General features: G+C 39.4%; 1 protein-coding gene across 2 annotated transcripts; it reads left to right on the top strand.

The window, feature by feature from the left end:
• Positions 1–427: 427 nt before the first annotated feature.
• stat3 (signal transducer and activator of transcription 3 (acute-phase response factor)) lies at positions 428–13,328 on the top strand. 2 transcript variants are annotated; one of them, XM_023413715.2, is made up of 24 exons: positions 428–639; positions 3,623–3,772; positions 4,239–4,482; positions 4,604–4,696; positions 4,829–4,910; positions 5,078–5,178; positions 5,340–5,491; positions 5,755–5,913; positions 6,290–6,382; positions 6,499–6,558; positions 6,672–6,701; positions 6,806–6,899; positions 6,993–7,040; positions 7,203–7,286; positions 8,248–8,346; positions 8,482–8,617; positions 8,708–8,760; positions 8,850–8,944; positions 9,117–9,256; positions 9,347–9,565; positions 9,688–9,730; positions 10,711–10,770; positions 11,868–11,965; positions 12,154–13,328. In XM_023413715.2, the coding sequence occupies exons 2-24, from the start codon at positions 3,645–3,647 to the stop codon at positions 12,192–12,194; spliced, it is 2,352 nt and encodes a 783-aa protein (XP_023269483.1). In that variant the 5' UTR covers positions 428–639; positions 3,623–3,644; the 3' UTR covers positions 12,195–13,328. The 2 variants fall into 2 exon arrangements, with proteins under 2 accessions (XP_023269483.1, XP_023269484.1); XM_023413716.2 differs by lacking the exon at positions 10,711–10,770.
• Positions 13,329–13,782: the final 454 nt, after the last annotated feature.

Raw genomic sequence — 13,782 nt, 5'->3', positions numbered from 1 at the left:
ACATTTGTTCTCCAACAGAGAGAAGAGGCTTGGGTAAATAAGGTACTGACTTGTGATTAGGAGAGGGCAATAATGAACATCGCTGGTGTTATTAAACTCTTGATGACGTCGGCACTGCCAGTAACTCAGATGACTTCCAGGCTGGCTGTTCTGTCGAAGTGCTCGTCCTCCCTCCGAAGCAAATAAGCGCGTGGGCCTACTTTACGTTCCCCAAGTAGGGAGGGTATTGCAATGGGAACAGCGCAGTTGCGACAGCAGTAAACACGACGTTCTCAACCAACCCCACCGTAAAGTCCCGCCTCTCTTGCATGAAAACTGCAATCTGATTGGCTATATCAGGATTCCCGACTACTATTGGTTGTTAGAGGTGTCAATAATGGAGTTTATGGAGTTTGTCTGGCTGGAAAGACTGCAATGTAGGTGATGGGTTGGGTAATGAGGTTTATGCGTGTGTGAGAGAAGTGTTTCCCGAGTCGCTAGAAGAAACATTGAGTTGCGACTTTTTTCCGTGTCTCTTAGCTCAATTTTGTGTGTTCAGTTCTAGAAAAGTTGTCACTGACTGTTATTGTCAGTGTTTTTTAGTAGAAAGGGTTACATTTTTCTACGGAGAAACTTTCCAAGGGAGTGACAACGAGCTAGGTAAGCGACTACAACAACGACTTCTGCTTTTGGCATTTATTAAACATTTTTCTCAGTTCCGAGGTCAGATTTTGTCTTCATTATTATGTCATAGAAGACCACATTAATTGCATGGCTAGCTCTGTTATCCATAACACAACTAAACTACATTTGCATCGTTGTGACCACGTCATAAGTTATTCATGCTGGAGAAACCATTTTGTGACCACGGTGTTTTATAAGTAATAATAAAAGTGTTACTATGTTTTAACTGAAGCTAGTCAGTCCTGCTTGCTCCTCATGAAGCTGGTAATCTTACAACCAAAGCTCTCAGTATGGGTCTCGTGAATTTTTGTTTTCTGTTTTTCACATGTGGTCTGGATCATTTACTAGTAATAATGGCCATACATACCTTTATCGAGGTGCATATTTATTTTATTTAGTCTCAATGGAATTTAGGTAATTGTTTTGTGTTTGCCTTGAATTGTCACGCCCATCTCCCTCTCAGCTTCAGGCCAACATGACTGACACCTACAATAGGATTCATTTCCTCCATTCCACCAATTAGATTTTAGGGATCATACTGCTGTGCATGCCCAGAATCTTAATTTGTGGGGTGTATGGCAGAGTTTGATTTGTCATTTACCATGTTTAGTGCAGCCAGTACAGCTGTCATAGTGATATTGTTTATCAGGTAAGCTACTACTCTATTGACAATGATCACTGTTTTTATGTGAAAGTATGGCTGTGCGACCTAATGACATACATATGAGTACTTTCATTCTCACCTGTGTTTACAGAAACCATTATGGTAACGGCTTCCTTTGTTTGTTCCAGGAAGTATTTCCTGGAATATTAGTGACATGATTTGAGGAATCAGTCATTGTGCTGTACAATTGTAATGATACTGACTATGTCTGCTTGCATACCATCAAATTGATTTTCAAACTCAGATACTTATGACAGATACATTTAAGATGTGGTGTTTGGTCAAAACCCTTACCTTGGCACATGGATCAATATTTGTGAAAAGGGCCCAGGGCCGTCATTTTATTTCTAACCCAAATTCACCAACAACAGGAAGTAGTAGACCTAATTCAGATGGTCTAAAAACTAAAGGAATCCCTACAGAGTTGACGATGACTCAGCTACCCTTTGATGTGATCCTCTGAGGGTTTTCACATGCCCAGAAATTCTCACCATGCAGATGCACCGTTTTCACGTTAGAAAAAGAGGAACATATTTCATTAGAAAACTGACATTTGTGGAACAGTTACGGGTCTTACATGCTAAAAAAAACTCTTACCTATGTGATGTCAGTGAGAATGATTGTTAACTGAACCGTTAACTGAATTCTTGTGGTTCCCTGGGACACTGACTTCATTTGAATGAAACTTTGAAGCCATATAGTTATGTTTCAGGTTGCCCTAAAGTAATTAAAAAATGAGTTGGAACCTTACACTGACTTACCAGTTCATTTGGTATACCTTTACAATCTTGTACAGTCCATTATGAAAGACATTTAGTTGTCAAACAAAGGCGTAACTAATAAGGTTAATTATAGCTTCATTTCATTTAGGTGGAGGGACAAAGCCATTATTAATATTATAAGTTACACCTGTGCTTTTTATTCTACAGTTTGTCGAAATGTCTGCAGTGAGTGAAAGGAAGGAAATGCATTATACAACCTTGCAATAAAAGCAGTATTTGTAGAGCCTATAACGTTCAGTTTTTGTTGACACTGTGTCAGATAAGACTTGATTAACTGTAGTACTACTCTAGTAGTACTCGTAGTAGTAGTAGTAGTAGTACTGTAGTAATCATTGAGGCTGTGGTTAATAGTGGTGTAATAGAGGATTACATCATACTGAGGAGTTTCTATTACTCTGACCCCCTTATGTATATGAATGGGATTGGGAAAAAGATCAAGTGTGCAAACTGAGTAATGAAGAGGTTTATCAATTACAGTGTGAGTGATGCAGAAACATGGACATGTATAGAATACTTATTTAGGTATTTAAAGTGTTTCAAATGTTAGCAGCACTATCTGTGTTATCTGTGCTTTCTATCATCTTAGCTCCTGGAAACAGAAAGCATAGTCTTGTTTCTTGTCAAGAACATTTGAGTCATCATTTACCAAGGTGAAGAACTTTGGTGAAATTCTGAGCCTATATTTAAATTCTCCCTAGTGCACTGCACAACTCAGTATTGTGCAATGACACTGTGCAACTGACTATTGACTACTCAGACCATGTATGATAGTGAAACAGTATCCAAAAGCTATGTAAGGGACTTAAACAAAGGCTGCAGTCTCTCATTTAAAACAGTACGGATGGCAGAGGAGACAACTTTCTGTTGGATCCACTGACTGTCTGGTTAATGTTAGTGCACAGTCTAGAGTCCTCTGGGGACAGTATAGCCTGCTGTTGGTAAGATGAGATGGTTAGCAGAACCTGCCATGTGAAGCTGATGGATAATAGTGGTCTATGCAAGCAGCTGAGTTAGGATTACTGACAGTATGTTGTTCAAATTGCATTGTGCTCATCGTAAAATTGATATGAAGGAAACGATAAAAAGCCAGCCTTTATATTGTCGAAGAATATATGTTTTTCTGGTTTCGACAGCTTAGAGAGGGAAATGTGGTTTTCATTCTTTCTAGCGAGTATGACTTGGGCACCTCGACCTAAGATCATTAACTATTCCTATCTGCTAAGGGAGTTGACAGCTGTTCATGTCGGCCTATATTTCTCTGTGGAGGCGTAGCATTTCACTGAACAGGAAGTGACTTTGCTGAAAAGGAGGCCTCCTGAGTGCATGTCATCATTTTCAGAGAAAACCTGACATTTAGCTATTTCTCTCTGGTCAATTTTAGTGATACTCGGTTATATATATATATATATATATATATGTGTGTGTGTGTGTTTATATGTGATGACATATATTTATCAGAGAAGTTCTCTGGGTATCTTGCCTTATGTTGTTACTGCTATCTTTTTTTATGTAGGTTTGAGGAGGTGTATGTCAGGATGGCCCAGTGGAACCAGTTACAGCAGCTGGAGACCAGGTATCTGGAGCAGCTCTACCACTTGTACAGTGACAGCTTCCCCATGGAGCTACGGCAGTTTCTTGCCCCCTGGATTGAGAGCCAAGACTGGTGAGAAATAATTGAATTCCTATGCTCTGTGATGCAAGGACATTTTATTCCTCCTGCTTTTTTATCCTCCACTCCTTCTAAACTGGCACGTGGCCACTCACCATGACTTGCTAATAGTTTGCCACATGAAAAGCTATTGTGTTTTAGAATTCATCCCTCTTCCTTATCATGCTTTCTTCTTCCTCCATTTATTATAGGAATCTCATGCATATCATATATCTGTGCACCTAAATGATTCCATGTTGAGTGACAAAGCTTTCTTCTGAGGTTTTTCTTGTTTTCTGGGGTTAAATTAATATAACCTAGTATCTACCAAAGATATTATATTTTCTGTCCCATTTGTCTATTTCATTCTTTGAAGAGATCCATTAACAGTGGATGGGGTTTCAGTGCTTCTTTTACCAGTTCTCAGAGGGAACTAGAAATGATCATACCCTGTTATTCTTTCTCCTCTCTCCTTTACTAGGGCTTATGCTGCCAATAAGGAGTCCCATGCCACACTGGTGTTCCACAACCTTTTGGGAGAGATAGATCAGCAGTATAGCCGTTTCCTGCAGGAGAACAATGTACTCTACCAGCATAACCTGCGCAGGATTAAACAGCATCTGCAGAGCAAGTACTTGGAGAAGCCGATGGATATTGCCCGCATTGTTGCCCGCTGCTTATGGGAGGAGCAAAGGCTCCTGCAGACTGCCACATCTGCTGCACAGGTTGAGAAAACAACACAAACTTAGCTTTAGATTTGAATGTTATTATTCAGTAATAAAGTCATTAATGGCTATGGGTTGGCGCAATGGTTTTACACATCAGTATCCCCCTTAATTATTGCAGGATGGCCAGGCAGCCCATCCCACTGGGACGGTAGTGACAGAGAAGCAGCAGATCCTGGAGCACAACCTTCAAGACATCAGGAAGCGGGTGCAGGTTAGTTTCCCTCAGAGACTCACTGATTTAAATATTTTAATATGCAATATAAAGAATACTAAACACTCTCTTGCCTTTGCACGATTAGTCTTGTTATAAATATGTATATAACTCATCATCTTTTTTTGACAGGATATGGAACAGAAGATGAAAATGCTTGAGAACTTGCAGGATGACTTTGATTTCAATTATAAGACATTGAAAAGCCAAGGAGGTATGTTTGATATTTTTTTTTAGCTTTTGGAGAATGACATTGATCTGTTAATGTATTAGCAATGCCTTAGACCAACATTTCTTAAAATGCTTTTATCAGCTTTCTAGTATAGAGTAAATACATCTTACTTTGTCACCTGACCTATGACATGTCTGCCCTCTATCCAGAGTTGTCCCAGGACCTTAATGGAAATAGCCAGGCAGCTGCTACAAGACAGAAGATGGCTCAGCTTGAACAGATGCTGAGCGCCTTGGACCAGCTCAGAAGGGTGGGTGTCTGAAACAAATGGCTGAAGATCTATTAAAGGGTTGTCTGCAGTTACTGCTGTGAAACCTGTGCCACTGCGTTTTAGATGCTAGATACACAGATCATATAGGTGTTAACAGATTATGTCCACGCTTGACATATGCTGTGCTTCCTGTCTTCTAGCAAATCGTGACAGAGATGGGAGGCTTGCTGACAGCCATGGATTACGTGCAGAAGAACCTGACAGATGAAGAACTAGCTGACTGGAAGAGAAGACAGCAAATTGCCTGCATTGGAGGTCCACCTAACATCTGCCTGGATCGCCTCGAAACATGGTAAGGGTTAGGGTTAGGCTAACCCCCTTAAGTCATGTTAATTATCAGCAATCAATTCATATTGAAAGCTTAATCTTACATGGGTGGCTTTTGCAGAATTTCGATTAATTTGGTATTGGAGTCATAAATTAAATAAAAAGTTTAAGTTAATTATTTGAATCAGATTAAATAAAAAGCTGCCATTTACATGTCTGCTCCTGCTCTGCTTGACCAGTGTCTGAAAACATGAGAGCAGACAGAATGATAATTCATTTTCTAAACAGGATCACATCCTTGGCTGAGTCACAGCTCCAGATTCGTCAGCAGATCAAAAAGTTGGAGGAGCTTCAGCAGAAGGTGTCCTACAAAGGAGACCCCATCATTCAGCACCGGCCCGCCCTGGAAGAGAAGATTGTGGACTTGTTCAGAAACCTGATGAAGAGGTACTGCATATGATGAATCTTCACTGTACATCTGCCCAGACAATTTTTACCAGTGTTACTATGAACTGCATAGATGTACCTTCTTGACCTTTGGGTACAATCTATGAAGAGAATCTAAGTTCAAGGTTCTACCTACTAATGATACAGAGCTTTCGGCAACATCTCGCAGTCTGCATTCTGCAAATGGACTGGTTCAGATCAAGTTTACATTGTTATCATGTGATAACATCTGAGGCAGCTCTCTTCACTGATAGTGAGATGCAGTTGAAAGCTCAGAATCATTAGTAAGTGGACCTTTGACCTTAGATTCTCTTTACCATATGTTCTAAAGTTTTCTGGACATTTTGTCTGAAACATGATCCCCTCTGTCTTCTAGTGCTTTTGTGGTGGAAAGACAGCCTTGTATGCCCATGCATCCAGACAGACCTCTGGTTATCAAAACAGGAGTGCAGTTCACAAATAAAGTCAGGTAAAGATGCATATGTTTTAATAGCAACATTTTATCTGTCCCATATAATGGAGACTGCAATTGTGACATTTCATATCCTAATGAATTTTGTGACTAAATCTTCTCTCATTTTGCAGGTTACTGGTTAAGTTTCCTGAACTCAATTACCAGCTGAAAATTAAAGTTTGCATTGACAAGTGAGTTTTTTAATTATTATTTATATTAAGTCTTGATCAGAAAGAGATTGATTTCTATTTTGATTGAAAAAGAGAAATCACTGTTTTGCTGATTTTCACTGTTTATTTTCCAGGGAATCTGGTGATGTGGCTGCAATTCGAGGGTAAGACTTTAAGAACACTTTTTTTTTAGTATTTAGAGTATTTAGAGTATTTACTTTATATTATTTTACAAGTCTCACCTTCTGCTGTACTTGGATTTTCATAGGTCACGGAAGTTTAACATCCTTGGCACAAACACAAAAGTTATGAACATGGAGGAATCCAACAATGGCAGCCTGTCAGCAGAGTTTAAACACTTGGTGAGTTACAGAGGCAAAGCTTTTAACATTTGACGGTGATGACATTCTCCCATAAAAGCCCACCATGGCACACTCACTTCCTGTTTGTTACAGACCCTGAGAGAACAGAGGTGTGGAAATGGTGGCCGGACCAACAGTGATGTAAGTACTCGTCAACCCTTTGTTGGGTAGTGTAATTTGATGCGAAGATTGTTTAGTTTAGACTGCTGTATTGTCTGCATAAGGATGATAGGCTTTATTTTAACCTGTGATACATATAAACTTTTTTCAACAATAGAGTTTTAAATGATCTGTTTTTTCTAGGCCTCTCTGATTGTCACAGAGGAGCTGCATCTTATCACTTTCGAGACAGAAGTATATCACCAAGGCCTGAAGATAGATCTGGAGGTGAGTACCACCACTTTCGTTCATGAACTGGGTGACTTCTCTGTTTTCTCAGTTTGACTTTCACACAACACCAGCCGGCAACAAAATTAAACTCGAAAAACTCTCACGACATAATGCAGTGGTGTTCTTTGACACCCCATACAAAATAAGTAACCAGACAAATGAGTCATCAACAATGTCTCCTTCCTTTCCGGAAACACCAACCAAGCTTCTAAATGAGCTCATACTTTAAGTTAAACATCTTCCATCAGTCCAATTATTGACCTGCTCCCAGTGGTCATACTGGGGGAAGAGTAACTAGGACTGAATGTTCATGCTGAAGCAAAGTTGGATTTTTACAGCTTTCCCCTATCCTCTGTGGCTAATGCAATAGTAGTCACAGTCATAATATTATGTTATGACTAGGTTAACTTTCATGTCTAATGTATCATGTGTTTCCTCAAACCTCTGATGCACTACAGCGCTTCCATCCAAAGTAAAACTACAACAAGCCATGTGACAGCTCAGTGCAACATCCACAGCATCTGTAACACATCTGTTTTGTCTTCATGGCAAAACAAAAGTCTCCCACTGACAGATGGTATTTGTTGTGAAGACAGGCTAAACATTAAATTGTGCATTTTGTGTGGCCCTCACATAATGAAGTTGTCATTGTATTGTATTATTAGCATTGAATTTCAGTGCAATATGTTATTATATTTCTGTTCTTTCTTGAGTGACCCTCTCAGATCCGATCCCAGATCTTGGGATGCAGCGTCTGTGTGGGTCGCAGAACAAAGGACAGCCCTTTTACACCAAAATGTCTTGCTGCATTCCTTATACATCTAAGAGCAGTGTTAATGAGAGGATATCCTGAAGGATTCTTGTGCAGCAGGAGTAAATGTTGGCAAGCAAATAACAAGACTTTTTAGAAGAGAAGACACAAACATACTGAAATAAATGTATTCCTTCATTTGTGCAGACTCATTCCCTGCCTGTGGTAGTCATTTCGAACATCTGCCAGATGCCCAACGCCTGGGCTTCCATCCTGTGGTACAATATGCTCACTAACCACCCAAAGGTAAGACAGCACCCTCTGGTGGAAAGGGGCTGAACTCTTGGAGGAGAATGTTTACACATTACAGTTGTAGGTCAGTTTGTAGTAGAAAAAAAAAGATATGTTTTTAAATATGTTGGCATGAATGTCTCTGCACAGAATGTAAACTTCTTTACCAAGCCTCCAGTGGGGACATGGGACCAGGTGGCTGAGGTGCTAAGCTGGCAATTCTCCTCCACCACCAAGAGAGGCCTGACCATTGAACAGCTCACCACACTGGCTGAGAAATTACTAGGTGAGTTAACATGCCTGAAACTCTACAAAAACTTTCCACTCTCATATATATATATATATATGTAATGTTATTTTGAATTTGTCTATATAGGGCCTTGTGTCAACTACTCTGGCTGTCAGATCACCTGGGCCAAGTTCTGTAAGGTAATTCACCTACCGACCACATGTGTTTCAGTCCACGATGTTGCCATTGCATTGAGTCAGTGAGTTATTTTTTCCCTTCCTCTTCTCAGGAAAACATGGCTGGTAAGGGCTTCTCCTTCTGGGTGTGGCTGGACAACATTATTGACCTGGTGAAAAAGTATATCCTGGCACTGTGGAATGAAGGGTGAGAGGTCGTCCTTTGTTTACTGTCAAGTCCCCTGAGCACTCGCTAGAATTGACAATTAGCTGCTTTTCGTATTATAGAGAGTGTTTTGACGCAGTCAACAGATTTAAAATAGATTTTCTATTTTAAAATTCGGTGTGTATTTAAATGACTTCCTGTTGCCTCTCTACAGGTATATCATGGGCTTTATCAGTAAGGAGAGGGAGAGGGCCATTTTGAGTCCAAAACCTCCCGGCACTTTTCTGCTGCGCTTCAGTGAGAGCAGCAAGGAGGGGGGCATAACATTTACCTGGGTAGAAAAAGACATCAGTGGTGAGAATTTTAGCCCTTCTTTTACTATTTTATAATATTGTCTTGACTTTTTTTTTATTGTGACACTGTCGTGGTGTGGTTTGACTTCAGGAAAGACCCAAATCCAGTCAGTGGAGCCCTACACCAAGCAGCAGCTCAACAGTATGTCTTTCGCCGACATCATCATGGGCTACAAGATTATGGATGCCACAAACATCCTGGTTTCGCCTCTCGTCTACCTCTACCCTGATATCCCCAAAGAGGAAGCTTTCGGGAAATACTGCAGGCCAGAAGCGGCTCCTGAAACTGAGTTGGGAGACTCTACGAGCAGTAAGTCACTGCCTTGTCCTCTATGGTGTCTAAGAGGAACAATACACACTGCACTGCTTCGTATGCATGTTATTCCTTAATTCCTATCGTGTGGACTTTTTACATTGTCTTTTCCCTCACAGTTACTCAGCCGTACTTGAAGACAAAGTTCATCTGCGTCACACCGTAAGTATATACAATGCAATTTTTATGGAAATATCTCATGCCACCCAGTGACCTCCACTTATGTACTTATGTTAGCCCTTATTATTTGCTGTTGATGTTTCCTTTTATAAAGAATAGAATCTGAATGTTCCTGCTGAAGATCCGCTTTTCCTTTTCTTAAACTTCTTTTCCAAATGGCAAGGGTTGCCAAACGTTCAAAGAAAAGAGAACAAAGCAGTTTTCATTCTCACTGTGAGACACCACTGTCATTTGAGGAACCATCACCCTGTTCAGACTAAGTTTTGTGTGCCCAGATATGTGCAGATTCTCTACAGATTCAGTTAAGACAGACTGCAATTCACACCTGGCATCAGGTGGTGTCTTCGTTGAGGGCTTATGATGGGAATTCATTTCCATGCTCAGTATGCAAATAACTGTGCACAAAGTTACATATCTGTGGATCCGGCCTGCAGCCTATTCTTAGTTTACTGTGTGCTTTATTGTTTGTTTTGGTTGTAATCACACTTATATTTAAATACTTTTTAGATGATCAGGGCCAATATGGCAAAAACAAGAAAAAGCAACAGACCTAACTTCTGAATTTAGTAAACATACCCATGAGCAGAGAAAAAAAACGAATGAAATTGCAATATTAGATATTTTTAACAAATATTTGTTAAGAAATGCAGACGTTTAGAGCATTACAATGTAAGAGTTAATAAAACTTTGTGTTGCTTTTCTTAGCACCAAATATTTCTTATAGAGCATCTTCAAATGTATTTGCATCGAATATCTGAGATTAACTGAAAAATAAATGAGATGGAAGGAATAGAGGAGGGTCAAAGTTGGCTGCAGGTGAGTGCGATATTGTAAGGTTGACTGAGATCAGAGGAGTGTATACACAGGCCAGTCAGCTCTGTGTGCATTGGTTGGTAGTGGGTTTGATGGCGTGCTGGTGGGTTGTGAGGTTTGCTCAGTGAGATCCTGACCTGTCTCCGTAGGTGTCCCTCCGTGTTCATGGACTTGCCGGACAGTGAGCTGCTTGGGAACGGATTCCCAGGGTAGGCACTTGGGGGGGCGGGGGGGTGGCATGTAGGGCTGTGTGTTCATCTCCTCACTTTGTCTGTGTGTTTCATGGGTGGGTTTCGGGGATGATGGACCAGTACCCCCACCTTTTATAATTGCTGTTTGTGTCTCACAGCCACTTTTCCTGGTTCTAATTCAAGAACATCTCCCTACCATTCATCATTTTTTCATTTGCTTCAGGTCACACTCTTGTTTCCCAGACATCATTGTCATACTTCCTCAACCAAATCCACTTGTATGGATAAAACAGACCAAACTATTTTGCTATGATTGTCAGATATTCAGATAATACTCATATCTTAGATGAATAAAATTCCAAAACAGGATAGGCAAGGTGAAAGCCATGTCAGTTTGACAGAAGGCGGAAACAAAAAAAGGAAATTTTACTGAAGAAAAGACTTGAGTAGTGGCCTGTTCGATCCACCCAACCCACTGTGCTAATCAACAACTGTTGTGACAGTGACTGTAGAGTAGCTGTCATTAACATCAATGCAATGTTAAACATAAAACCCTTTTGTCACAGTGTGCTTAGCATTGCCTAAAATACAAGCAGGAAACAGCATATGGTATCCTTAACACCTGCCCAGTCTTTTGTGGTTTCACTTCACATGTATTTTGGCATTTACAGCTAAATATTTCAGTATGGTACCAGAAAAACCAGCCAAGCTTTCATCAACCTCCTTCTTTGGTCATGACTTTGCATACTGACGCTGAATGCTGAATTATCTCAGAGTATGATGAGACTGATGGAGTGATTTTTTTTTTTTTTTTTTTTTTTTCTCACCAATTAACCACTGACATGTTTATTAAACAAAAAACAGCCTTTTTACTTGTGGCAGCCCTGCGGTCAGGGTGATGAATACAAATACTAACATGCACAAGGTAGTAGGTGGCTGTTTGCTTGTGTTAAAGTGGAATGACAAAGATATTTTCACAGCAGGTAATCTTGAAAGTATTTTGACTAACGCAAATACTATGGCAAGAATCCATGTGTAAGTGTGTGTGTGATCATGGTCATTTCAGTTTGTAATATACAATAAGTCCTTTTTTTTTGTTTGTATTTTTTTCACAGCACAAACTCTGGAAACACCAGTGACCTGTTCCCCATGTCGCCTCGCACCCTTGACTCTCTGATGCACAACGAAGCTGAAGCTAATCCAGGGCATTTGGGTGAGTCAGTAACACACATTCTCTAAATAAAGACACACTTTAACACTAAAACCAAATAGCCCTTTGAAGACGTGCCTTGTGTTCAAAATTGCTGTCATTGTTACCTCAAATTGGTCCTCACAAAGAGCACGCTGTAGATTTTGATTTATAACTAGTATTAATAACTAGTATTTGTATTTCTTCCACAGATTCACTCACTTTGGACATGGATGTAGCATCACCAATGTGAAGAGATTTGTAAAGTTTCTTCAGTTTCTTTCTTTTTGTGTTGGGATTTGATGTTATGTTGTAATAGAGGATTTAATGATGACTTCTCATGGCCTCTGTACTCTCATCCAGCTTGTACAGTTTCTCTTTCTTGTTCCTGTTTAAATGATTTTTGAAAGATGTTCTTTTGAAAAGGCATAGCCACTTATTTAGCCTTTGACTGTACACCTGTACTTAGTGTGTGAATCTGTTGATTGATACTGACCTACTTACTGACCCTCCATTCAGTACTTCCCCAACTTCATATTTGTCTTCAAGTACCTATTAGTATCGGGAATTGTATTTTTTGAGAACATTGTATTTTTTTGTGTTATTGACTCTTATGATGAATTAATAATTCATGTTATTTTCTTTGAATAAGAAAGTGTAATGAGAATAATTGTTGTATAAGCTATGTCGCTTTCGGAGAAGTATTTTTGACTATTTTATTTTCATGCATTGAATGGTCTTTTTCAGTGTGTTTTGTTGCATTTTTGATCCCTGCCAAATGTATTGTCACAGGTGTTCCAAAATACCTTGGTTACATTTAAAATGGATTGTTTCGTGATGGTTTTTACACAAAATGGAATATTTCTTATATTTCTCACAGCCATTTGAAGCATTTTAAAATTGTACAGAGATGGAAAGACAAGGAGTTTCAGACACCTCTCGGTTTATTTTCCCATAAGCTTTCTTTCCCCTTATAATATTGTGAGAAATTACATGATATAACTTGTAGAAGTGGTGCTCTGAAAACAGTTTTGTGTCACTCCCACTTAAATACTGTAATTTGTGATCATGGGAATTGCACTTAGATTTTGACTTAGTTTTGCCTGAATTCACATTACACATTACATCAGATATGTGATGTAAATCATTTGAAGAACAATTTATTTTCGGGCAAACTTGTTCAATCAAAATAACCATGGATGTTTTAGAAAGATGTGTGTAGCAAGTGACTTTTAACCTTTCATACAGAGTAAACCATGCTAGTTGGGTTTAATGCAAGCCACACATTTGTCTGTCAAGCCAAGAAATGTCAAAAGGTTTTCTGTAAGATATGCTGTAACTATTCCTGATTTGACAGAAGGCAATAAAAAATAAGTTGGCACTAAAAGCAGTCTAGTGATCTCTTGGTTTAATTATTGTCTTGCAAGTATAAAATGTAAACATGTCGAATGTGCTCAAGACTCCCCAGAAAATTGAAATCGTTTAACAGTATCCGACCAAAACGAATCAGATTAGTTTTCACTTGAGATGGAAGTGATTCATGTCCACACTAATACAGCTTAACCCTACCCTTTATGCTCCACAGTCGTGTGAATGACAAAGTAAGATTCAATGTGATAGAAGAACGTGAATCCAGCGAAGCAGAAAAGTTTCCTTTTGATTTGTAACTAGGTTGAAAAATGACTCAGTCTAATGTTTGTGCGGGAGGATGTAGAGCTTTGACAAGAAGCCTTTATTAATTGCATTTTTCATGAAATTAGTGGTGTTTGTTTTGTTTTTCATTGTTTCAACCCATCAGTGTTTGTTGAGGGCATCTGAAGATTTACCCACTGAGCACACCA

This window comes from Seriola lalandi, unplaced genomic scaffold (genome assembly GCF_002814215.2).
Source record: "Seriola lalandi dorsalis isolate HSWRI2012SDOR001 ecotype SW California unplaced genomic scaffold, Sedor1 jcf7180002054519, whole genome shotgun sequence".
Taxonomy (NCBI): Eukaryota; Metazoa; Chordata; class Actinopteri; order Carangiformes; family Carangidae; genus Seriola; species Seriola lalandi.
Note: the sequence above shows the minus strand (reverse complement) of the source record. Positions and strands in the feature narration are given on the sequence as shown.